The sequence below is a fragment of the Pinus tabuliformis genome, chromosome 9, assembly GCF_031772625.1.
Source record: "Pinus tabuliformis cultivar Carrire ecotype Pingquan chromosome 9, CPIR1, whole genome shotgun sequence".
Taxonomy (NCBI): Eukaryota; Viridiplantae; Streptophyta; class Pinopsida; order Pinales; family Pinaceae; genus Pinus; species Pinus tabuliformis.
Genome location: NC_142307.1, coordinates 2,016,321,728 through 2,016,348,772, shown reverse-complemented (window position 1 = coordinate 2,016,348,772; position 27,045 = coordinate 2,016,321,728). Strand labels below are relative to the sequence as shown.

Sequence of the window (27,045 nt, the reverse complement as noted above, 5' to 3'; positions counted from 1 at the left end):
TCATCCCCGGACGAAGGCTTTCCACTGAAATTAGGACGTCAAAAGAGCGTAGGCTCCATTGCTTGAACCTTGGGATTAAATTGCATTTCCAAAGAATAGTGTTCTAGCTTTTCACATTATTTATGGCTACCAAACAAGTTAATATCATGGTATGCATGCATGCCACAATAGAGAGAATTAATAGTGTCACCATAAGAATTACCCAGCTTACCCAGCTTATGTGACATTTTCATTGAGAATGTGGTTATGAAAGTTTCTTTTCAAATCAATAATATTATATTCTTCTTTCTCCTATAGCTTATATTATTTTGATAGTTTGTTCCCTCAAACTTCTAGACCTGTCTTGGTTGTCTTGTTATACTTGAGAAACTTTTACTATGCCATGCATTTATCAATTGTTCTCTCCTTTAGAACTTATTGACCAAATCACCGAGTTTCTGTAAGTTGTCTTGGTCCATTCAGTGTTATTGTGATGGCATGGCTAACATGATTACTTCATAGTTATGTTTTTCTGCAGAATCATATTTCTTCAAATGCAAGATATAACTGGTACTTTGATTAATTTAATACTTGTATTAATCTAGGGTTAGTGTATTTATGAGATTTGCAGGAGTGAGAGGGATTTACACAGCCGCAAAGATATGATACTTGACATGCAACAACGGACAAAGCAAATGGCAATCAGCCTTTCCACCTCACAGAGCCTTCAAAAGTAATGTTTTATCCATATTGTCTCAATGTTCCTTTCAATCTAATCAATTGAGACTGTTGCATTTGTGTAGATGCCATTTCAGTAATACCACCTCTCTTCATACACTAGATGTAAGCCATGCCAAGGGAACAAATAATTGATAGCTGATTCCTTTATTAACCAAACAAAGAATATTTATCTAGGTGCAACTTGCACTATACATGCAAGATCTCTTCGTTGGTCAATTGACTGATTGATTTTACTGACATTGATGAACACATAACTTAGTTGGAACTTGGAACGTGCAATCAATTAAAAAATTATAAAACAGTGAATTATTTAATTTTGAAATAGTGGGAGGTAGGGTTAAAACATTATGCCACATCTAGAAATGGTACCTTCATATGTATAAAAGGCAGTTGGTGAAATTGTGGCATTCGTTCTGCCATGACTGTCCAGTGTCAATTGAGTCTGTGAGCAGGAGATTTCCTCAGGCTTTTGATTTGAATTAGGGAATAGCTTCATTCTCTCCTAGGGAATTTAACGCTGTAGTTCTTAATTAAATAAAGTAGAGATTAGAAACGCACATTTTCTCATAAAGAAGGTTCTCAACTGATATCCTTATGGGTATGATCAGATGGTAAACAAACTTTAGATTGATCTTGGAACTAGATAATGATCAAGATTTCTCTGTTAACTCTTGAAGAGATCTGCATATCTGCTAATATAATAGAACTTACGAAAGTAATTTGTGCTATTATCATAACAGAGTTGAAACCAAATTACCATGCAACAATAACCAGGGATATGCTGTTGTCTGCACAATACCAGCAATGGAATAAAGTTACTCACATACAAGAAACACCAGAGAAAGCAAGTATGTTGTACACATATGCTGTACACTATATAATCCATTTGAGTAATTTATTAAGGTACATAGAGGCCAAAATTGGAATGTCCATGCACAAGTGACATGAAAAGCTTTCATCACTTAGCTTTCCAAATAATGGTTATCCAAAGAAGGAGAACTTGGATGAGAATTGTTGCCACCTAAATCCACACCTAAGGTTAGCGTGGAGGAAATCCCTAACTTCACTTGGTGTGGCCTTGGGGGCAAGTTGTGAGTTGGGGCTGTCACCCAGTTCCCAACTCCTCCTTCTAGGTTCTCTCGTAGTCGAAGTGAAGGGGGGTAGACCCTAAGGAAAATCTAAGGCTGGGTTAGTGCTACACTAAGCAAGTTTTAGGAGATGAATGATAAGTTAGCCAAGAGATACATCAACCATCAAATTACGCATTTACAATAAACCACTTGAAACATGTAAACGCTTCAACAAGTAAGATTACCATGAGTATATAGAGATAACCATTTATGATCAAATATATAAAACAATGATAGCAATTTGAAGGATGCTTTGCAACTAAGAAACCGGATTCGTTCTTGAGCCCTCACGTGTCCCGAATTGGGCGAATCAGACACAATTCAGTGGGACACGTATCCTCCGGATCGTGTTCGAGTGTGTCCCGACGGGACACGAATATGTCCCAATTCTGGGACATGTGTTGTCATGTCCCCATTTTCATTATTCTTCATAGTACAAGCAGGGTGGATTTCTAGGGCAGGAGATGGCCAGGTCAGTGGACCAGGTTTATGTCATTAGGGGTTCCGATGGAGTTTTGAGGGGTTTTTATGGGATTTGATGGCATTCACTTGGCATATTCCATCATCCACATCATTTGTCTTTTGTTCTATTGCATTCCGACAACTTTAAAAAATCAGCGTTATTATTGGGCATAACTTAATTAATTATGCTCGAGGTGGCATTCCAGGGAGATTAATTGATGGAACACTTTAGTGTAATAGCTCGTTGGAACTGGAACAAGAAGATCTACAAGATGAGATGGTTAGATATGAGTTCCAGGTGACCTGAGGAGACATGGTGGTCAATTTACCCCGTTCCTGCATTAAAAAGAATATTTTAATTGAAATAAAAGAGGGAAAAGTGCTCCCTGATTAAAATAATAATAAAATAGAAGGTTTTAGAGGAGTCCATCAAATCTATAAAAGAGGAGGAGACCATTGGAGGACATCTTGGTTTTGATATTGTTTCTTATATGTGAGGTTGAAACCCCGGTTGTCTACTCCAACAGTAGCCCCAAGACAGAAACCCTCAGGTGATTCAGTGAGAGTGGGCGAGCACCCATCTTTTCCCTTGGTGAATCCATCCCGGGTTCATAGGTTGTAGTGTATTGTTTTTCAGTTCTATTTTGGAGGCTGATTTGCGGCATTATTGTAGATCTATTTGAGACTAGCTTTTTATCTTAGCTATACGGGTTGTATGTGCATGTAAAACCCTGGTTTATCTAATATAATAACGCTGAGTATTTTTCTATTCATGGTGTTACGGGATTGCAGTGCTTTCTTTGCTTAATTTTAAATGACAATCTTCTGTTAAATGCATGATTAGTTTGTATCGGAGCCTCGTTCTTGGCTCAGCCTGCGGGTTTTTCAGTTACAACTATTATGGTTTGAGGGTTTTGAGATTAATCACATTGATTTTGTAAATTGCTAAAATTGTTGTACCATATCCACTGCGGGAATGTGAGCCAGGGTTTTCTTAAACAAATCCTTGGTTAAAAAAGGAGCCAATTATCTCTTTTGAAATTTCTGGGTTTGCCATCAATATTTAGAGGTCGATTTCTTATCCAGAAAGTCGAATTCAAATAGTTGGGGCAGATTTCACTATTGGAGGACCAAATTGCCCAGGATCGAAATATTTTTTAGCCGAAAGCCGTGGGCATTTTCATTGAAGCAACCAAGATCGAATATTACTGTGCGCAAACTTCGAAGGGTAGTGGACTTAGTATAAGCATTCACCGGAAACCACTTGTGCTGCCCACAAGATCGAATCAACTATCACTGAAAGGGACGATGAATTTCAATCCGGGGCGTTGCATAAATGCGATCTCATGAGACTTGGTTGAAAGCTGGCTGATATAGTGCAATCTGGTGCGTCGTAGCAGAGAGCGACAGAGGAACGAACAATTTGTTTAGAGTGGATTTGTCGGCAAAGAGTTCACGTCAATATGCACTCGGTGCATCAATGCATCGAGCCACAATTCCAATATGAATGCACATTAGCGTGTCGAAAGGTTGTGACGGCTAAGTGATTCTTAGAACGCGAATTGAGCTAGACAAATCAATGTATTCCTGGCCGCGGAAATTAACCAATAGCGATCAACGCAGGAGTGCCGAATTAAATCGAAGCCATACAAACGGGTCCAGGCTGCGGCGAAAAGCACTGAGGAAGTGCGATCGGCATAGCCATAATAGTTACGGTAAGCATTCGTCATTCTTCTGAGGTGAGCCGCATGGTCATCCGATGGGAGAGCAAGTGCGATCGGCATAGCCATAATAGTTACGGTAAGCATTCGTCATTCTTCTGAGGTGAGCCGCATGGTCATCCGATGGGAGAGCAAATTCGTAGGGGATGAAACTGTGAAGACGCCCGCTTCTCATCACGCCCGACCAATCGGGAATCCTCCCATAGCGTATTTCCAAATGACCGAGTTGAAGTGCTAGCTCGATCAACAGTTGGTTGCATGAGCACGCATCATCAGAAGAGATCAGGGCAACGAGTGGTGTCGATTCTCGTACACGAGCCGCCATCAAAAATTTCCATTGAGCAGACCGAATGGCGAAAGGCTGCTATTAATTGTGAAGGTGTCAAATATTATTTACAGGATGCCGCATTAAAATTGGGAGCGGAGAATTCCAAAATCTGAACAGAGCTGTCCAATATTTATTTCCGCAGGTGCTGAAGAATCGGTCGGAGTCGAATATTACTTACAGGAGGCCGCATTTAAATTCTGAATGCTTAGACACTGCACAAAACGCAGAACAACTTTCGAGCCAGAATGGGAGCACGAAATTTCTGGAGCCGATATTTATATCTTTGGGCGTTCTTCTTTGTAAGAGGCAAGCTTAATAGAATCGATTCTCTTGATAGAGCAGTGGGCGTGGGTTCTCCTTGGAGAACATGGTTTTTTTTCTTCTTGATACAAATTCGTCCCACCTCTGGTAGCTGATCCAAATTGTAGCTAGCAGAGTTGAGCTTGTTGGACGAAATCCATACACAGTGAGGCAAATTCCCATGCTTGTTTGACTACTATATGACTAGAAGATCAACATTGTTCGTTTTGCTACTTGCTGAATGCATGGAGGATTGTACATGCATTTACAAACATTGATATATTTTGCATTGTTGGAAAGTGTCTCCGTTGTGTAAAAATTCTCATTTCCCACCCCGGTTTTCAGTTTCACCTTATTTTTCCCATATAGTTAAATGCCCTTTCCCATATCCATACATTTAACAACTGAAAAAATAAATTTTTGCTGAAAATATAAATTCTGGAAATTTTACAGAATGCTGGAAATGCAGAAATAAAAATCAGCAGGTACAAACAGCCATTTAACACATTTGAACACAGTGATTTTTGGTCAATGTGACCCTGGAAAAACCTCCTACAACTCTTGGAGAAAACCAGTTCGAGAGCTCTTTCTTATTTCTGAAAAATGCTTTTACACTGAGAAATATTCAGCAAAAAATCAGCAAACAAATTTTACAACTTATCTCGTTTTCCGTGCCTCACAGCCAACTGGAAAATACTAGCAAACAGCAAAACAGGACAGCAATGAATGTTGTATGGCCTCCTCGATTTTCGTGCCCACTTTCAGAGTTAAATGCCACTGTACGGCCTGCAATAAATATGCTGTAAGGATCTCGATTTGCATGCAGAAAAACAACAATACGTTGTATGGATTTCCTTCGAAAATGTGCCAGCAAACTGCTTTTCGATTTATGTGCAAACTTCTCCTCGATTTTTGTGCAAACAGCTGTACGGATTTCTAGAAAATCGTGCCAAAATCTGCCTTTCACTGTGTGCTAACTCAGCTATACGGATTTGCTAAACTGCTGCCTTGGAATGTGTGCCAAACTGTTGTCTCCTTCTCCTCCCTGTCCAAAAATCTCCCTTGCTCTCTTGCTCTCCTTCTCTCAATATGCTCATGAAAGAATGAATGATCTTTTTCTCCTTTTCCTCCTTTAATCTAACCCTAAGTGACTTTTGGGTGATCCTTAAATCCAATGGCTGAAATAGATTGAGATCTAGGGCTGAGATTAAATGCTCATTTAAATCTCACTTTCTATTTTTTAATTCACCCCACTTTAATAAAGACCCACTTAGTCATTTATTTACAAAGTCACTTTTCCTTTCTAATTTTACATTGACTTTAATAAAGTCACTTTAAAATTAGACTTTAGTAACTTTATCACTTAAAGTCACTTTTAAATTAGATTTGACGTTATAAAAATTATAAAGTCACTCTAGGAGAAAAATTAAATTCTTTTTGGACACTTTTTCCTAGGCCAAAGATCAAAGCCTTAGGGAACCATTTGTCCTCCGGTACCAAATTTCAACACTCCCTCTTACCGAGGAAGGTGTTCCTCACCACACCCATCTTGTCTCTGAAGTAGTCATGCTTGCCCCGTGGTAAGGCTTTGGTAAGAATATCTGCAACCTGCTCATCAGTGGGAATATACTCAAGCTTCACAGCTCCCTTTTGAACACAGTCTCTGATGAAATGATATTTGATCCCGATATGCTTTGACCTGTCATGAAACACTGGATTCTCCGTGAGTTTAATGCAACTCTGATTATCACAATAAATCACTGAAGGTCTCAACCGCTGACCGAATAAGCCAAACAACATCTTGCGAAGCCAGATGGCCTCACAACTAGCTAGACTGGCTGCCATATACTCTGCTTCCGCTGAACTCAATGCTACTGACTGCTGCTTCCGGCTGAACCATGACACTACTGCCGAACCCAACCCAAAACAGCACCTTGAAGTGCTCTTCCTATCAGAAGCACAACCTGCCCAATCAGAATCAGTATAACCTGCCAATCTCACTCCATCCCCCTGCCTGTAGTCCAGACCATAATCCACTGCCCCCTGCAAGTACCGCAAAATGTGTTTTGCAGCCACCCAGTGAACCTTTCTAGGCTCACACATAAACTGACTCATTGTGTTGACTGCAAAACAAATATCTGGTTTAGTGTTGACCAAATACATCAAGGAACCAATTAGTTGCCTGTACAATGTGGGATCCAACAACTTGTAATCCGAAGCATGAAGCTTCTTCCAGTTGGTGATCATCGGTGTCGACATGGGTCTACAATCCTCCATGTGGAATCTGCCAAGGATGTCCACAATATACTTCCCCTGCCCCAGGAAGAAATGCCCCTCCTCCTGCCACACCTCCAACCCCAAAAAGTAATGCATCAAGCTGATGTCCTTCATCTCAAACTCCGCCGCAAGATCTCTCTTGCAGTGCTCTATGAGTCTCTCTGCACCTGTAATGACCAAGTCATCCACATACAGCACCAGAATGAGAGGCTCCTCACCTATCACAATAAAGTAAAGGTTCGGATCTGCCTCACTCTTTGTGAAACCCAACCCCTGCAAGTATGTATTTATCCTGGAGTACCAAGCTCTGGGAGCTTGCTTCAGGCCATAAAGGGCCTTCTTCAGTTTGCACACATGGGACTCCTTTCCATGCACCTCAAAGCCCTGTGGCTGCTCAATGTACACCTCCTCCTGTATGAAGCCATTGAGAAATGCAGTCTTCACATCCATCTGGTGGATCTTCCAACCCATCTTTGCTGCTATCGATATAATGGAGCGGATCGAAGTATATCGAGCCACGGGAGCGAAGGTCTCCTCATAATCAACTCCCTCTACCTGGGAGAACCCTCTAGCCACAAACCTCGCTTTGAATTTCTCAATGCTGCCATCTGCAGCATGCTTTACCTTGTAAAGCCATCTGGAAGTAACCACGGATTTTCCCTCAGGCCTTGGCACCACCTCCCAAACATCATTCTTCATGATAGAAGAATACTCCTCCTGCATGGCCTCTCTCCAGACCTGCTGGCTAGCTGCCTCCTCATAGCTAGAAGGCTCAGAGTGAAGGATGCTGGTAGCCATTGCCATATAGCTACAAAACCTCTCAGGTGGTCTACTCTCTCTGACCGGTCTCTTAGGCTCAGCAACAGATGTGGCATCTCTCAAGGTGTCTTGAAGCCACTTGGGCTTCCTCTTCCCTGAGCGCACTTCTCCAATTGGAGAATGAAACTCCTCCTCCTCATCATCATCAGGAGCCTGAACTCCTGACTGTCTGTCTGCTGTCCTCCTGCCTGCACCTGAACCTGTAGAAGTTGAGGTACCGTGTGAACTGTCCATCAGTGGACTCCCTAGTGAACTGCTCTGCATGCTACCCGGAGCACCACCCCTCTGGCTCGGCGAGCCACTACTCATTGACGGACCTGACATCCTCATAGATGTACCTCCGAATCCTCCTGATCCCTGCCCACTGGATCCCTGCGACTAACTCAATTGCTGCTGAGGGTCTGGCTGATCCAGATACTCTAACTCCCGTGACCTCTTGAAAGCCCTGTCCTCCTCGAACTTCACATCCCGCCTGACAACAACTCTCCTCTGTGCAGGAATGTAAATCCGAAAGGCCTTTGAGGTCTCACTGTAGCCCACAAGGATACCCTTCTCTGCGGTGGGCTCTAGTTTGGTCCTCTTCTCCTTGGGTATGTAGGAGTATGTAATGCATCCAAAGATACGAAGATGACCAATATCAGGCTTATTCCCAGAAAAAGCCTCCTTCGGAGTCATGTGCCCCAAGGCACGATGCGGACTTCTGTTCTGCAAATAAACAGCTGTGTTGCAGGCCTCTGCCCACAAGAACAATGGCAACCCCTGATCATGTAACATGGCTTTGGCAGCCCCTACAATGGATCTGTTCTTCCTCTCCGCAACCCCGTTCTGCTGGGGGTTGTAAGGAACAGTGAACTCCCTCCTAATGCCTGCCTCTGCACAATAGTCAACAAAATCTCCAAGGGTGTACTCTCCTCCATTGTCCGACCTCAGGGACTTGATCTTCCGACCTGTCTGTGTCTCCACAAGAGCTCTAAACTCCTGAAACCGCTTGAAGACCTCACTCTTGGTCTTCAAGAAATAAATCCAGGTCCTCCTGGAGTGATAATCAATGAATAAAACATAGTACTCATATCCACTCAAGGAAACATGAGACATCCGACCACTCACATCAAAATGAATCAAATCAAGTATCCCAGTCGCTCTACTGTCACTACTGGGAAAAGGGGATTTGGCAAACTTGCCCATCGCACATCCTCTACAAGTATCAAAGTGATCAGTACTGAAATTTGGCACACTTGTAGTGATCTCACGCAATGTCCTCAAGGCTCCATGATACATATGTCCCATCCTGCGGTGCCAAATCTCACACAACTCAGAATTGCTAGCTCTGCTGTCGGTACTGCTGCTCAATGCCACAAGGGACTGGAATGCAGACTTGTACACCTTTGCATGGCGTACACCTATCACTCTAGCTGAATCAGCTGGAGTGCCCCTGGGATATATCAACACTTGTCCTCCCCTGAACAGTAACTCATATCCTCTGTCCTCCAAAGCTGAGACGGATATGAGGTTCTTCCTCATTCCTGGCACATAAAGAACATCTGACACCTTCAAGGGAGGTTTGGACTCTCTTTGAAATGTCAGTGTCCCCACACCGACTGCTCTAACAACTCTGTCATCATCGAGTACTACCTCTATATCAGTGCCACTCTCTGAAAGCTCTGAGAAGTACTCACGGACTCCTGTCATGTGACGTGAAGCCCCACTGCCCACATACCAGATACCCTAAGATGCTCCGCTAATCGAGGGAAAAGCATGCTCCCTCTGAACTTGTGTGGCAGGTGATCCTGCACTAGAGGACTCATACGCAGTGAACCCAAACTCCCGGTCAAAATGAACTGCAAAGTCCTCAACCTCTGCTGAAGCTGCCACGTTCTGGTTCTTCCCCTTCTTCTTCTTCTTCTCCGGACACACAACTGCATAGTGTCCCATCTTTTGACAATTCCAATGCTTCACCTTGGAATAGTCCTTCTGTGTGTCACCCTGTTTACCTTTACCTTTGCCTTTGCCTCCACCATTGCTTGTGGAAGCCTGCTTCTTCCCTTTGCCTTTCTTGCCTCCTACCAACAGTGCTACATCTTCATCCTACTCAACTGGCTTGGCTGCCCCAAGCTGACCTTTCCTGATCTCTGTCTGAATGCAATCATCCCAAAACCTCTCCCATGTGGGAAGGGTCTCACGTGCACAAACCCCATCAGCAAAGTTCATCCATGAACGGAGGAGGCCATTCACTGCAATCCGCACCAACTCAGTGGGTGGAATGACCTCTCCAACTGCTGCCAACTCATCTCTCACATTAATAATCTTTGTGAGATATTCAGCTGCGCTATCATTACCCATCTTAATGGTCTTCAGCTTCTCCTTCAGGACCATTTTCTGATTCTCATTGGTACTCTGGTAGAGATTGGACAATGCTGTCCACATCTCATGGGCATTTCTCTTTCCTCTCACGAGGAATGCAATGGTCTTTGACCCTGTCTAGAATCAGTCTCTTACCCTTGTTGTTCTTTTTATTATACTCAGCCAACTGAGTAGCATCAGTAGGCACAACAACAGGGTTCTGTGTGGTATGCACCATGATGTCCCAGACTTCTGCCTCCTCAAAGATACTCTGCATTCTCTCCTTCCAAACGCTGTAGTTTGTATGCCCATCCAACCTATCCTCCACCCTCAATCCCAATGACATCCTGCTGTCCTAAAACTGAAAAATAACACTGCTGTAGTAAAGATAAAAACTGCTGTTTGTGAAAAATTAGCTTGCTGGAATTTTCTGAGTGAAAAATCAGCAGGCTGTAATTTTCCTCCTTGCTGTCCCAAACTGCACTTCAGCACTCAACCTCTGATACCATGTAAAAATTTCTCATTTCCCACCCCGGTTTTCAGTTTCACCTTATTTCTCCCATATAGTTAAATGCCCTTTCCCATATCCATACATTCAACAACTAAAAAAATAAATTTTTGCTGAAAACACAAATTCTGGAAATTTTACAGAATGTTGGAAAATGCAGAAATAAAAATCAGCAGGTACAAATAGCCATTTAACACATTTGAACACAGTGATTTTTGGTCAATGTGACCCTGGAAAAACCCCCTACAACTCTTGGGGAAAACCAGTTTGAGAGCTCTTTCTTATCTCTGAAAAATGCTTTTACAGTGAGAAATATTCAGCAAAAAAATCAGCAAGCAAATTTTACAACTTATCTCGTTTTCCGTGCCTCACAGCCAACTGGAAAATACTAGCAAACAGCAAAACATGACAGCAATAAATGCTGTACGGCCTCCTCGATTTTCGTGCCCACTTTCAGCCTTAAATGCTACTGTACGACCTGCAATAAATACGCTGTACGGACCTCGATTTGCATGTAGAAAAACAGCAATACGCTGTATGGATTTCCTTGGAAAATGTGCTAGCAAACTGCTCCTTGATTTCTGTGCAAACAACTGTACGGATTTCTAGAAAATCGTGCCAAAATCTGCCTTTCACTGTGTGCTAACTCAGCTGTATGGATTTGCTAAACTGCTGCCTTGGAATGTGTGCCAAGCTGCTGTCTCTTTCTCCTCCCTGTCCAGAAATCTCCCTTGCTCTCTTGCTCTCCTTCTCTCAATCTGCTCATGAAAGAATGAATGACCTTTTCCTCATTTTCCTCCTTTAATCTAACCCTAAGTGACTTTTGGGTGATCCCTAAATCCAATGGCTGAAATAGATTGAGATCTAGGGCTGAGATTAAATGCTCATTTAAATCTCACTTTCTATTTTTTAATTCACCCCACTTTAATAAAGACCCACTTAGTCATTTATTTCCAAAGTCATTTTTCCTTTCTAATTTTACATTGACTATAATAAAGTCACTTTAAAATTAGACTTTAGTAACTTTATCACTTAAAGTCACTTTTAAATTAGATTTGACTTTATAAAAATTATAAAGTCACTTTAGGAGAAAAATTAAATTATTTTTGGACACTTTTCCCTAGGCCAAAGATCAAAGCCTTAGGGAACCACCTGTCTTCCGGTACCAAATTTCAACACCTTGCTCGTGTATCTCTTCACAATTCTGAAGGTGCATTTGGCAGCTACTACAGACTAGGTTCCACTTTATTTACGTTTTAACATATTAATCCAGAAATATCTATTACTGAGGTATAGCCAATTGAAGAGCCTGTGGTCCTACTGAAAATTATCTCCATCATTATATCGTTGTAGCAAAGATTGCCTTGTGTGAAACTTTGTATATCTGTGAGGTCAGGGTTTATGCATATAATATGGGTTGCTTGCTGATCATATAACCTATAAGTTTTTGTCATGTCATGTTGGTCATATATGCTAAGCAATTGTGATTAGTGAATTGTTGTTCCCAAGTAGCTAAGTCAAAGTCACTCCTAAATTAAGTCATAGTCTTGATTGAGTCCAACACTGTTGAGTTATTGTGGTCATGGGCTGCCATTATCATTGCATGACATTGTGAATGTTGGGTTGAAGAATCTGTCAGTCAAGTCATGTAGGTGTGCATCCACTTTGATATAGTGTTGCTAAGACATTTTAATAAGGAGATTGGTGTACTATTGTTAGAATCATGCATGAAACATTAATAAGCCAAAACATGGATGAAACCTTTATAAACTCTTGTAATAAACTAGCAACAACAAACGACAGACCTTTCTCAAAGGGGGTCTATGCCATTCTTCAAAAGGGATAACCAAAGGATCTGCAGAAAGAGCTGGAGATTGGACACAAAACATTTGCACTCGGGATAAATTTGAAGCACATGAGGGTCACATGGAAAATCCTCTTCAAACTTGATGAACTAGATGCGCTCATTTCCAAAGTGAGCCAGTTAGGAGGGAAGAAACTAATTTGGGCTCTAAAACTAGCGATGCTTGCTCTCATACAACACAAGTTCTTGGAATAACCATGTGAAGGGGTTAGACTTCCCGTTGCATCTTGTCTCAGTAACATCATGAGACTAACTGCCCCTATAGCGCCTTACACTGATGGTGTTATGAGGAGAGTTTTCAGGCTGATTGTAGAAACTTTCCAAGACTTGGACAACAGTGTAGGCTCTACCTTTGGGAAGAAGCTTGATATTCTAGGAGGCATGGCCATGACTAGGACTTATGAGATCCTGTTTGATCTGGAGTATGGCGATTTGATCCTACAGATGTTCCAATGCTTCTTCAACATTAGAAAACATCATCCTGACAGAGTCATAGAATGTATGCAGTCCATCGTGTCCTCATGTATGAGAGGTCGTGATGCCATTTGTCATGAGTTGCAGTCTTGACTGCTATCTGTTTCGAGGAGAGAGAAGTTGGTCTCACTTGTTGCTTATGAGCTAGTCGAGAGGTTGGTTGAGCAGAACATTGGGTTGTTTAGGAGGCAGTTGACCAGGGAGGAGCAACTCAAGATTGGGGGATCATGCAGCAAGAATGAGATGAGGAGGAAGGGAATTTGCTTCGTCTGCAAGGGACCTAACCACTCATGCTTGAGTGATGCTGAGGAGATGATAGAGGTAGAGCTGGAGGAGATTCCTTCTAACTTTCAAGGTGAGGACTCTTCTTTGGACGAGTCCATGGGTTCATACGATGATACCTCTGAGGAGCACGAGCAGTCATGTGGAGTCGATGCCAGTAGCCTAGATGTGCATCCATGTGTGGTAGAGGAGTATGACAAGCAGCTGATTGTTCCCATGAGGGAGGGAGATCCGGGAGCAAATGAGCAACTGATGATTCAACATAGGGAACACCTAGAGGAGCATGAGACAGATGACACACACAGTGTGCGGGATGGGCCAGTGTTGGAGAGTCGGCTAGGGGCTCATGTTGAGCCAATGATGGAAGATGAGCAGACACCTTTGGGGCTAACCATTGGAGTGGAGCATATAGATGTGTAGACAGCTTCCAGGGAGGCAGTATTTGCAGACACTTGTCCTCAGGAGATGTTGGAGATAGACAGGGTAGTCTTACATGAGGCTAGTAGAAGGCACGAGCTGTTGGAGATGATGGTGCATCCATCTTTGGGCTGACCCACTGATGAGGTGCGGGTAGATGCGCAGGCAGTTGGAAGAGTTGCAGGACTTTCAGGTAGTAGCCCTCTCTAGGAGTATATAGATAGGGCCTGCAACACAGTGTGCCCACTTCTTCCCATTAGAGGGAGGAAGGCAAAATTTCTCAGACATGTTTTGATTGACTGAGTAGAGCCTTAGGAGTTGAGCATGGACCAGTTTCAGCCTAGCAGACGTATCCCTTGCACAGGTGTCCATACATTAGATTGGCAGGAAATCATGAGCCGGTATCCTTTTGATGGAGTATCATTTTTAGTTAGGAACATTGTATTGCAGGAGCCCTTAGAGGTGAGGGATATCACATGCTTTAGTTGGCAACAAGATGTGGGCTGGCCACTCATCAGTATCTCAACACGACATCAACATGATGGGATTGACCTTGGTCTCTGCCAAGGGTTGGATTGGAGAGAGGTGATGAGTTGGTATGTGGTGGATGGAGCAACATTCATAGCTAGAGTTATAGCACAACAGGAGCCGTGGAGCGTTGATGCTCCTTCTTGGTGGCATTGGGATCTAGGTATTGGAGGATCCAGTCATGTTTCAATAGCTTGGAGGCGTGATGTGGACCAGTGGTTTGCATGGGATCTAGGCATTGGGCCACCAAATTGGTCCACAGATTTGGATTACTTGAGGGCAAGCAATCTTGGGGCGGGAGGACTGTCATGTCCCCATTTTCATTCTTCTTCATACTACTATTAGGGTGGATTTCCAGGGCAGGAGATGGCCAGGTTAGTGGACCAAGTTTATGTCATCAGGGGTCCCGATGGAGTTTTGAGAGGTTTTTATGGGATTTGATGGCATTTGCTTGGCATATTCCATCATCCGCACAATTTGCCTTTTGTTTTGTCGCATTCCGACAACTTTCAAAAATCAACATTATTATTGGGCATAACTTAATTAATTATGCTCGAGGTGGCATTCCGGGGAGATTAATTGATGGAACACCTCGGTGTAATAGCTTGTTGGAACCGAAATGAGAAGATCTATAGGATGGGATGGTTAGATATGAGTTCCAGTGACCTGAAGAGACATGGGATGGTTAGATATGAGTTCCCACATTAAAAAGAATATTTTAATTGAAATAAAAGAGGGAAAAGTGCTCCATGATTAAAATAATAATAAAATATAAGGTTCTAGAGGAGTCCATCAAATCTATAAAAGAGGAGGAGGAGACCATTGGAGGAAATCTTGGTTTTGATATTGTTTCTTGTATGTGAAGTTGAGAACCCGGTTGTCTACTTCAGCAGTAGTCCCAGGACGGAAACCCTCAGGTGATTCAGTGAGAGTGGGCGAGCACCCATCTCTTTGGTGAATACATCCAGGGTTCACAGGTTGCAGTGTATTGTTTTTCAGTTTTGTTTTGGAGGCCGATTTGCGGCATTATTGCAAATCTATCTGAGGCCAGCATTTTATCTCAACTATACGGGTTGTATGTGCATGTAAAACCTTGGTTTATCTAATATAATAAAGCTAAGTATTTTTTTGTTCATGGTGTTATGGGATTGCAGTGCTTTCTTTGCTTAATTTTACATGACAATCTTTTGTTAAATGCATGATTAGTTTTATGAGAAGTGCCTGTTCCAAATTTTCAACATTTGGGACACTACATGTGTCCTGCTTTTTGACCACTGCGCGGCCATAAAAGGCCGATTTGGGCCATTCTAACATCACAATACTCATTCTCTATTGTTGTGGGTTTGCTGTGGGTGTGTGAGAATGAAGAGAAAAGGGTGTAGGAGCATTTTGGAGGCGATTCAAGCAATAGGTAAGTGCATTTTGTCCCCTTTTTTTTTGCATTTTTATTACAATAGTTTGCATGTGCATTTTTTTTACAAATTTGTGCATTTTTTCTTTATTTTTTTACAACATTCATGGCTCAATCAAGAGCAGCAGGGAAAGGGCAGAGTAAGGGGAAGAATGTCCCCATTGGAGATGCCCCTCCTCTTCCAATTTCATCAGGGTCTGCAAGTGTTCCCTTTATTGGAAGTGGGGCTGCAACAACAACTTCAAATGTTGAGGGAAGACAACAACCTCAAGATAACAAATATCCCTTGTGGAAATATGTCACAAGAGAGAAAGGGCTAGGCAGTAAGATGAAGGGAGGAGGCAATGTTGCTTGGAAATGCAACTATTGCAACAATCATTTCATGAGCACATATTACCGTGTGAAAGCTCATTTGTTGGCTTTACCAAGTTGTGGAATTGCAACATGTACACAGGTGTCTTTAGCTAAGAGGAAATAAATGGAAAAAGAGGTCAATGTTGGTATGGCAAAGGTGGCTGCAACATCTAAAAAAACAAGAATGATGACCCCCTTCCATTCTTGAGGAAAAGCAGCAACAAATTTCCATTTGAGAGTTCTGGTGGGGGACAATTAGCAAAAAGAAAGACAATAGCCCTTGGTCCAATGGACAAGATTTTTCAGAAAGAGAAACGAGAAGAGCTTGATCTCACCATTGCATTTTTTCTATCAGAACTTCATATCCTTTAATGTTGCATGCTCACCTTTATTTATTGAGATGTGCCGAGCTCTAACTCAAGGGGCTCCATTAGGGTATGTGCCTCCTGGGTCAGAGAAGCTTAGAACCACATTGTTGACGAAGGAAAAGAAAGAGGTGGACAAAATGCTTGAGCCTATTAAATTAGCATGGCCAACATCCGGGGTTAGCATTGTTTCTAATGGATGGACAGATCGAGCATGACACCCACTCATCAACTTCATGGTATCTTCCTTGAATGGTCGAGTTTTCTTGAAATCAGTGGATGCACTTGCACAATAGAAGGATGCACAATATATGGGTGAGTTGTTTATTAAAGTTATTGAAGATGTAGGCGTTGATTCTTGTGTGCAAATCATTACAGATAATGCACCTGTTTGCAAGGCTGTTGGCATGATTGTGGAAGCTAAATATCCACAAGTATTTTGGACACCTTGCATTGTCCATTCTTTGAATTTAGCACTTAATGTTGAATTTCCACGACTTTGGGTCTAGATTAGAGTCTTAAAATCACTGACACTACCAAACCAAGAATCTCAACCATAGACTACTTTGCACAATGGAAATATAAAGTAGTAAATCACATGCACAAATATACACACTTTTGAAAAAAATTGTACAATCACCAATCTTCATTATATTAAACCAAGTCTGAATAATACAACAGTCTATGGTATACAAGATACAATGACAAACTTTGCTACAGCTTCAATGTCATATCTTGTCATATTGGTCCTTTGCTTCTGTACTGCTCACTAGTAGTGCCTTAGTCGATCAAGGCCACTACACATCGAGACTCCAGGAAGGCTGCCACCTAACAATGCTTCATGTCACTTCTGCTACAAGTATACGGGCTCATAAATCTACTGTCTGGGTAGGCCTAATTCCTGAGCTCCAAGTAGTCTCTTTCGTCCATCAAAGAGCTACTGTTTAGGCTGCAAACTTCACCCAATCACGCACCAAATAACGTCCTTCTTGTATGCCGCTCTAGGGCTACTTTGGGTAGCCAATACACTGCCTCTAATCAGATCAATGGTACCCAATCCAATCACTATGAAATCTGCAACGATGAAGGCTTATGGTCACTCAAACAAGCCTCCAAATTGGCTCCCACAAGCTGCTAGATAATTTGATCCAAATCTGACCGAAAGACAAGGATCCAACACACATCACACTGTTGTTTCAAGTCTGCAATATTGCTATTGCGACTGTTTAGGGCATCATGGATTGCTGCAAAAACCCCTAAACCGTCACCCAAAAATCCCTCCTTGGCTGCGACCTACACTTGGAGAGATGCTCCCCTGATTTGCTGCTGTTCTGGGTGTGAACAACCCTCAATATACCCTACGCTGCCCTTCAATAGTGAGGTAGGACCTGCGGCCTACCCACAACAATCTACACTTCCTCTCCCAAGACTTCTCCACCCAAGAACCGCCTCAAACAGCCCTGAAACACATCCTCCCTGTCTTGGCCTCTCCAACCAGCACTTTGGCCACCCTAAAACAAGCCTCAAACTGTCCTCGAAGCCCACTGTCCTTGTCCTCTTGTGCTGCGGCCCAAAACAGAGCTATGTCTCTCCTCCAACGAGTTCTTGTTGGCTATGTGTGTTGAAAATTTTGGATGGATTAAAACAACATCACTTCACCCTCTATTTATAACCAAAAGAGGGGCTCCATTGAATTAGTGAAGAGACACATCTATTGGCTAATTTTTACATCAAGCCTACATGACTTGAAAACCAATAATTAATTTTCAACTTCAAAAATTCATTTCTCCACTTCTACAACTTAGAATTTGACGATTCTTGATGCGTTGGATTCTCCTTTCCGCCCTCTATCATCTCATGCCATCACATGTAGAAATGTGCCTCTGGAATTACCCCAAACACGATTGGGTGCAAAACCCCATCCTTGGTTCCAAGCCCACAATTGACCCTTGTGGTGCTTTGCCCTCCAAACCCTGAACCCTAGGGCTTTGAGTACCTCCCAATCTACACAAATCAACACTCCCTCTTAGTGAGGGAGGTACTTCCAAGGCTAAGAAGTAACTCGTCATCATCATCACTACTCACAACACTTGCCCAACTCTTGGCACTCACAATTGCAACAATCCCTGTACGGTGAACTACGCCCTTCTCGGAAGTGTTGTTGTCACTGCTGGAAGCACCCTGCTTCTTCTTCTTATCCTGTAACATCTTCCACTCTCTCCATGATTCCTTCTTGGCAGTTGTAGGAGCACCCTTGCTCCCCACTGACCACACGCTCTTCTTGGACTGCAGAGTCTCCCTTTGAATCTGTAAGCTCCCTCTCAAACTTGACTCGCTCTGAGTCTCTAGAACCTGGACCTTCTCAGGAAGGTGTGCCTTCTTCTCGGGAACCTGTACCTTCTCCTCTGAAGCCTGCACCTGCACCTGCACCTGCTTCTACTTCTCTGGAACCTGCACTTACTCCACTTGCTTCTTTTCATGATCCACAGGCTTGCTCGTCAACCTGTAGAGACCATGCTCTCTAAATCTGAGTACAATCGCATCGGACTTAGAGCCTCTAGGCCTGAGTCTTGCCTTCCCATCCTGAAGCAAGAGCTCAAACCCTTTCTTCTCGATCATCGAGATGGAAATCACGATATATCTAAGTCCTGGTACATATAGTACATCATGGACCCGCATCACACGTCCTGTTTGCATCTAGAATGGCACAACCTTCGATCCTCGGATCTCCAACTGACTCTTGTCGCCCAACACCATGTGTAACTTCGAGTCCAATTTAGCTAGAGTCTCAAAAACCTCCTGTGATCCTGTCATATGCTTCGTCGCACCACTATCCACGTACCGTCCATCCTCATTGATAGTACCCTGCGAGAAATGAGAAATCATAGCAAAGTCCTCTTCCAATCTCCTGGAGAGATCATCTATCTCCGCTGAAGTGGCAACACCGATGGCTTGCTTTCCTCTCCTTTTCTCATCATCTCCCTTTTTCTCATCGGACATCTCGATGAATAATGACCCATCTCGCCACAGTTGAAACACTTGACTTTACTCGAGTCCTTTTGCTTACCCTTCATTCGCGTTGCAAGTACCATGTCATCATCTGAAACTTTCTTCTTCATATGAAGATCCTCATTTCGCAATTCTTCCTGAATGAAGTCATTCGAGAACCTATCCCAGTCTGGCAGCTTCTCCCGGACAATGATCCCATCGATGAAGGGCTTCCAATCCTCGGTGAACCCTTTCAAGGCAATCCTTACCATATCTCCATCTGAGGTAGACATACCGATGGCTGTAAGCTCATCTTTGACTAGAGACAATCTCGTCAGATATGAGGTCACGCTTTCACTCTTTATCATCTTGGTGGACTTCCAACTTATCCTCCCAATACCAGTACCTGATTCTCGTTCTTATTCTGGAACAAATTTTGAAGAGCCATCCACATCTCATGTGCATTGTTCTTCCCAGACAAATGAGGTATTAGGGCATCCTTCACACTATTTAGGATGATCAATCTTGCCCTCACATCCAAATCTTCATATATTTCCATCTCCTTAGGGTCGGTTGGCTTCTTGATCTCTTTCTTGGTGAACTCCCAGAACCTGTTGACGTGCAAGACCAACTTGATCGTTTCCTTCCAAGGACTATAGTTGGACAACCCCTCCAACCTATCCTCATACTGGAGACCTTCCTGCAACTTCGACATTGTAGTGAGCCCTTCACTTACAATGTGACCAACTTGTTGCTTTGGGTAGCATCGGATGTGCTCTAGCCTTGATATTTGGTGGAGAGGCTAAGGCACATGAGATCTCCAAGACACAAAAATGGTTTGGAGAAATTCCACCCGGATGAGGAGTTATTAAAATAATTAATATTTTTAATGGGTTCCTAAGTCTAAACTTAGGAAAATAAAAATATTAATGGGTATTAATAAAGATAAGGGTGAGAAGCTTCTAAGAGATGAGGATCAAGTTTGTTTTAATCTTAGCCGTTGATTAGAGACTTAATCTCGGCCGTTGATTCATCAACAAGAAAAATATAAGAGAAGACTTGAGGATCATTTGGAGACACAACGACAGATACTCAGTGTCCCAAGGAAAATCGATTCTCAAAGAGAAGGAGATCGATTTCAGAGGGAGGGTTGCAGGGTGGAGGAAGAGGAGGGCATCAACAATAGTCAGTGACAAAGGAGAAGGTGACGTAGGACCATTGAGAGACAACGCAGAGGGAGATGCAGTCCAGGGGAGACACAACCCTCACACAAGCTGACCCAGAGGGACGTGGAACCACACAGAGTGACGCAGAAGTGACGCAGAAGTGGGAGAAGGGTCTCCAGGGTGTTAGAAAGTTTCCAGGGGAAAGTCTCAGGTGTTTTCTCTCAGTTTCTCTGTAAAATCATTCCTTGTAAAGCGATTGTTGCTGAAGATTAATAAAACCCTCATCTGCTGCACCGGTTTTCCCACATTGGGTTTTTCCGGGGACAATTGTCCAAAAACAACTGTGTTGATGTGATTGGTTCTTGTGCATGTATATCGTTGTTATTTTCTCTGTGTAATTATGTGATAACTGCAGTAGAATTTATTTTAATGTTTGCTGAAGGGATTTCATAAATAACTTATTGTGAAGAATAAGTAGGTGAAATAAATCACTCGCTGTAGTAGAATTCCAGATCATAAATTTTCACATAGTATCAGAGCAGAGATCTGACAACAGGAGAGAAGAATCGGCTATGGGTCAGGAGCATGATCCAGAGGCATCAACTCAAAGGGACTTAAGCAGATTTCGAGAAGAAAGCATGAGGGACATGGATCACTATTATTCTATGTTAGCTTCTAGACTGGAAGAAGCAGTCACTTGCCTAGCAAGCTTTGCCTCCTTTGAGGTTTGGTATATAGATAGTGGAGCTTCTTGGCATATGACAGGAATTCGAGAATGTTTTTCAAATTATCAGGAAGAAAGGATGATTTTTCAGATCACCACGGTAAATAAGACAAAGTGTAACCCAGTAGGAAGAGGTACTGTAGTCTTTCAAATCGAAGTAGGAGAGTGGCTTCGAGCAACCAATGTGTTGCATGTGCTAGGATTGGGGATGAACTTACTCTCCGTATCTCAACTTCAAAACAAGGGCTATGACATTTTCTTCATTAAGGAAAAAGTATATGTCAAACACCCGACTTGGAAAAAGAAGGCCCAGATTGGAATCAGAAGTAACAGGCTGTATAGATTACAACTAGAGTCTCCAATGGCACTGATAGGCAACAATGGAGATAAAGATTTGAATGAACTATGGCACAAGAGGATGGGACACTTACACCATGGGGCTTTGAGAATTCTCAGGAAAACATTACCAGGAGTTCCAGAGTTAAGTACCAAACGAGATGATGTATGCAGATGGTGCGCTCCAGGCAAGTATGCCAAAGCAGCGTTTTCCAGAAGTAACAATAGAGCTCAGAGTGTTCTAGGATTGATACACTTAGACATCTGCGGACTTATGTCCACAAAAGCTTAGAGCTCAGAGTGTTCTAGGATTGATACACTTAGACATCTGCGGACTTATGTCCACAAAAGCTCTTAGTGGTGCCGAATACTTTGTCACTTTCATCGATGACCATTCTAGGAAGACTTGGATCTACTTTCTGAAAACCAAGGATGAGGTTTTTGGTCGATTCAAAGAGTTCAAGGCTCTAGTAGAGAATATGACAAGAAATAAGATAAAAGTGTTGCGCTCAAACAATGGTGGGGAGTACGTTGACAAGGACTTCATAGATTTTTGCGCTAGTGAAGGCATTAGAAGGGAGTGGAAAACTCCCTACAATCTAGAGCAGAATGGAGTAGCAGAAAGGAAAAATAGGAGTATTGTGAAAGCAGCTAGGGCAATGCTTTCTGATCAGGATATGCCCAAATTCCTGTGGGCAGAAGCATGCAGCACAACAATTTATGTCCAAAACATGACTCCTCACAGGGCATTGGGCAAAATCACTCCAGAAAGGGTTTTCACTGGGAAGACACATGAAGTCAGCGATTTTAGGATATTTGGGAGTTTGGCTTATTGCTGTATACTTGAAGAAAAGAGAAAGAAATTAGATCAAAATGTTGAGAAAGGATATTTTGTGGGATATAGTGAGAATGCTAAGGCATATAGAGTTTATCTACCTGGGAGTAGGAAGGTAGTAGTTCGGCGGGATGTAAAGTTCATGGAGGACATAGCTTTCAGGAAATCTCGAGAAATGCCTTCCGAGGAGCAGTCAAAAGACGATCCATTGGTCCAACCACTTCGACCAGCAGAAACTAGTACCAACAATTCTCCTAAAGGCAAAGCTTCAGAACAAGAGGAATCTCAGGAAGAGGAAGAGCTGATAGATGTACCCACTACCAGTGGAAAAACGAGCCAGGAACTCCAACAGATTCTACGGGATGCCGAGGACTTCATTGGTGCACCCAGGAATGATAAAGGGGAGCAAAGACATGCAAACAGATACCAGGCCCTAGTAGCTTAGGTTGGGGAACCTTCTAGTTTTCAGGAGGCCGTTTAGCATCAAGTATGGGTAGATGCTATGGTGGAGGAATATAATTCTATAATGGTCAATGATGTCTGGGAAGTGGTGCCTAGGCCTCAGGATAGGTCAGTGGTAGGTTCAAGATAGATCCACAAAGTCAAATTTTCTGTAGACAGTAGTGTGGAGAAATGCAAAGTCAGGTTTGTGGCTAAGGGGTATGCTCAGAGGGAAGGGATAGACTACAAAGAAACTTCGCCCCAGTAGCTAGGTATACTTCTATTAGAATTGTGATATCTCTTGCAACACGGATGGGGTGGGAGATTCACCGGATGGATGTCAAGACGACGTTCTTAAATGGGGTGATAAAAGGAGAAGTATACATTGAACAACCAGAGGGCTTTGAGACACATGAGAAGAAATCTCATGTATGCAGATTAAAGAAAGCCGTGTATGGGCTTAAACAGGCACCTAGAGCATGGTACGATTGAATTGATGGCTACTTGCAGAAGATGGGGTTCGTCATGAGTGATGCAGATCCTAATCTCTACTATCTTGTCGTAGAGAATGAGCCTCTAATCCTGGTGTTATATGTGGATGATCTTTCCCTGACAGGATCATCCAGGCTCATCAAAGACTGCAAGAAGAGCCTAGCCACAGAATTCGATATGAAGGATTTGGGATAGATGCATTATTTCCTAGGGTTGGAAGTTTGGCAGTAAAGGGTGAGATCTTTCTTAGACAATGGAGATATGCTACAGAGATCTTGAAGAGATTCAGGATGCAAGACTGTAGACCTATGGTTACTCCTATGATCACCAACTGAAAGAAGATTGATGCATCAGAAGATAAAGACGTTGATCCCACCTTGTACAGGCAACTTATATTGTCCATGATGTGTCTGGTTAATACTAGGCCAAACATTTGTTACGCTGTCAACACCCTCAGTCAGTTCATGGTAGAACCCAAGAGGGCGCACTAGGCAGTATCCAAACATGTTCTCAGGTATATACAAGGAACAGTCGAGCATGGACTATTGTACACCCAAGGCAATGACATCAGGCTGAGTGGGTTCACTGACGCAGATTGGGCTGGAAGTTCAGTAGATCGGAAAAGTACAACTGGGTACTGTTTCAACATTGGATCAGGAATGACCTCTTAGTGTAGTAGAAAACAGAAATCCGTGGCTTTGAGCTCAACTGAAGTAGAATATATGGCAGCTAGCACAGCTTCGTGCGAAGCCATATGGCTTAGGAAATTGCTTGTGAATCTATTCAGGAGAAGGATGGAAGTGACCAGGATTTTGTGTGATAATCAGAGTTGCATCAAGCTCTCTGAGAATCTAGTATTTCATGATTCGTCGAAGCACATTGATATCAGGTGTCACTTTGTCAGAGACTATGTCCAACGAGGGGTAGTACAATTGAGGTACACTCCTACAGGAGAACAGGTGGCAGACATCCTCACCAAGGCTCTAGGAAGAACAAAGTTTGTTTATTTCAGGGAGAAGATGGGGATGGTCAAGAATCCATTTCAGTAGCAGAAATGGATAAGTATCAGGAGTTGCAGTGTCATAGTTAGTAGTGGCAGTGCTATGCGCAGCATGATGCAGCATGTTGAAGGGAGTTGCATTACAGATGTAGCAGTGGCAGTGGTAGTGTCATGGGCAGCAGTATAGGAAGCAACAGTGCAGTGTGGTAGTAGGCCAAGCATCAACACAAAGGATCGATGCGGAGGATCAGTGTGATGCTTCTATGGTGAAGCATTGCTAGAGCACATTCCTCGCTAAGAGGGAGTGTTGGTTTGGGTAACATCAGATGTGCTCTAGCCTTGAAATTTGGTGGAGAGGCTAAGGCACATGAGATCTCCAAGACCTAGAAATCGTTTGGAGAAATTCCACACAGATGAGGAGTTATTAAAATAATTAATATTTTTAATGGGTTCCTAAGTCTAAACTTAGGAAAATAAAAATATTAATGGGTATTAATAGAGAGAAGGGTGAGAAGCTTCTAAGAGACGAGGATCAAGTATGTTTTAATCTTAGCTGTTGATTCATCAATAGGAAAAGTATAAGAGAAAACTTGAGGATCATTTGGAGACACATCGATAGATACTCAGTATCCCAAGGAAAATCGATTTCAAAGAGAAGGAGATTGATTTTAGAGGGAGGGTTGTAGGGTGGAGGAAGAGGAGGGCATCAACAACAACCAATGACTGAGGAGGAGGTGACGCAGGGGCATTGAGATACAACGCAGAGGGAGACGCAGTCTAGGGGAGATGTAGCCCTCACGCAGGCTGACGCAGAGGGACGCATAACCACGCAGAGTGACGCAGAAGTGGGAGAAGGGTCTCCATGGTGTTAGAAAGTTTCCAGGGGAAAGTCTCGGTGTTTTCTCTCAGTTTCTTTGTAAAAATCATTCCTTGTAAAGCAATTGTTGTTGAAGATTAATAAATCCCTCATCTGCTACACCGATTTTCCCACATTGGGTTTTTCCAGGGACAATTGTCCAAAAACAATTGTGTTGGTGTGATTGGTTCTTGTGCATGTATATCATTGTTATTTTCTCCGTGTAATTATGTGATAACTGCAGTAGAATTTATTTTAATGTTTGCTGAAGGGATTTCGTAAATAACTTATTGTGAAGAATAATTAAGTGAAATAAATCAGTTGCTGCAGTATAATTCCAGATCAGAAATTTTCACACAACTCCCTCTCATGCTGTACTTCGCTGCACACAACTCTAGTTTACTCACTTCCAAAGTAGCTTAGACACGCTCTGATACCATGTTGAATTTCCACGACCTTCGGACTAGGTTAGAGTCTTAAAAGCACTGATGCTACCAAACCAAAAGTCTCAACCATGAACTACTTTGCACAATGGAAATATAAAGCAGTAAATCACATATGCATAGATATACAAACTTTTTAACAAAATTGTACCATCACCAATCTTCGTTATATTAAACCAAATCTGAATAATACAATAGTCTATGGTATACAAGATACAATGAAACTTTTTGCTGTAGCTTCAATGTCATATCTTGTCCTGCAGGTCCTTCGCTTCCATACTGCTCACTAGTAGTGCCTTAGTCCACCAAGGCCACTACACATCGAGACTCCAGGAGGGCTGCCACCTAACAATGCTTCATGTCACTTTTGCTGCAAGTAAACGAGCTCATAAATCTGTTCTTTGGGTAGGTCTAATTCTCGAGCTCCAATCTGCCTTCTAGTAGCCTCGTTCGTCCATCAAAGAGCTACTGTTTAGGCTGCAAACTTCACCCAATCACGCACCAAACAACATCCTTCTTGTATGTTGCTCTAGGGCTACTTTGAGTAGCCAACACTGTAATGTTCCAAACTAGGAAAAATATTGCTATGCAAAGCAAACTATAAAAACAACACCATAAAATTGAAACATTTAGTGCACACCCATAAAAAGTCTAGGAATAACCAACAACTGAGCCATTTATTATAATCTGGGAGAAAAGTACAATAATGTGGAAGTGGTGCACCTCGGCTTGCCTCAATGGCAAGTGTGATCAAGCCTACGTGGTAATATGTCAAGCCTAGATGGCAGAAATAATGGCTGCAATGATGCCCTACGCTGCCTCTGTGAAACTGTGTTGTCTGCTGCAAAGATGTTGCTGGAAACACCACCTTTGGTGCTCAGAAAATTACGGGAAATTAACCCCGGCCTCTCCACCAAATATGCAGAATAACCCACAAAGGAATTGGCCAAATGTTGACCTCAGAATTTTGGCCCAAATTCCCCTTAGCTCCTCTAACTCTTGGCTGAGTTGGGACCCCTGTTTGACCTCTCAGATTTGCCCATAAAATTCTATAAAATTAGGAGTGTGATCCTTGCCCAAAACCCAGAAGAACCCAGAAAGGGTTTCCCTTGGTTCCAACCTTCAAAAATTGACCCTTCACAGCTTGGTCTTCCTACAATTTCGAATTTTGTTGCTGTGACTGATCTTGTCAATCTTTGCTCTCCCAACTCTAGCAATCCTCCTCAAATGGCCCTCCAAATGATCTCCCAGCACCCCAACTCCAAACTCCCCCAGATGGTGCTGCCCCAAAGAGTCTCACTCCAATGACTACGCAGTGATGGAGGAGATGACACAGTCCTACGTGTGATAAAATGAGAGCTGCGTATAGGACGACCCTCCTGTCTGTAGCTGCTCTTTATACTCCTCAAAATGATGAAATGATGCTCCTGTCTCCCCAACTTCCCGGAGTGCCTCACACTGTGA

General features: G+C 42.7%; 1 protein-coding gene and 1 long non-coding RNA gene across 7 annotated transcripts in view; both read left to right on the top strand.

Moving 5' to 3' along the window:
• The window catches only part of LOC149157167 (syntaxin-52-like), a 172,709-nt gene that overhangs the window by 74,056 nt on the left and 71,608 nt on the right, over nt 1-27,045 (top strand). For 5 of the 6 annotated variants that reach the window (XR_016262463.1, XR_016262462.1, XR_016262464.1 and 2 more), the window contains exon 2: nt 611-712. The exons of the other annotated variant lie outside the window; for it this stretch is intronic. Coding sequence is in view for 2 of the 5 variants with exons in the window: in XM_089439170.1 (XP_089295296.1) it covers nt 611-712 (102 nt within the window). In the remaining 3 variants the exon portion in view is untranslated. The remainder of the gene's footprint in view (nt 1-610; nt 713-27,045) is intronic. 6 annotated transcript variants of the gene reach the window in all.
• LOC149157168 (uncharacterized) lies at nt 2,779-4,311 on the top strand. The gene is made up of 2 exons (XR_016263629.1): nt 2,779-4,051; nt 4,137-4,311. It is a non-coding gene; the product is annotated as an uncharacterized LOC149157168 (long non-coding RNA).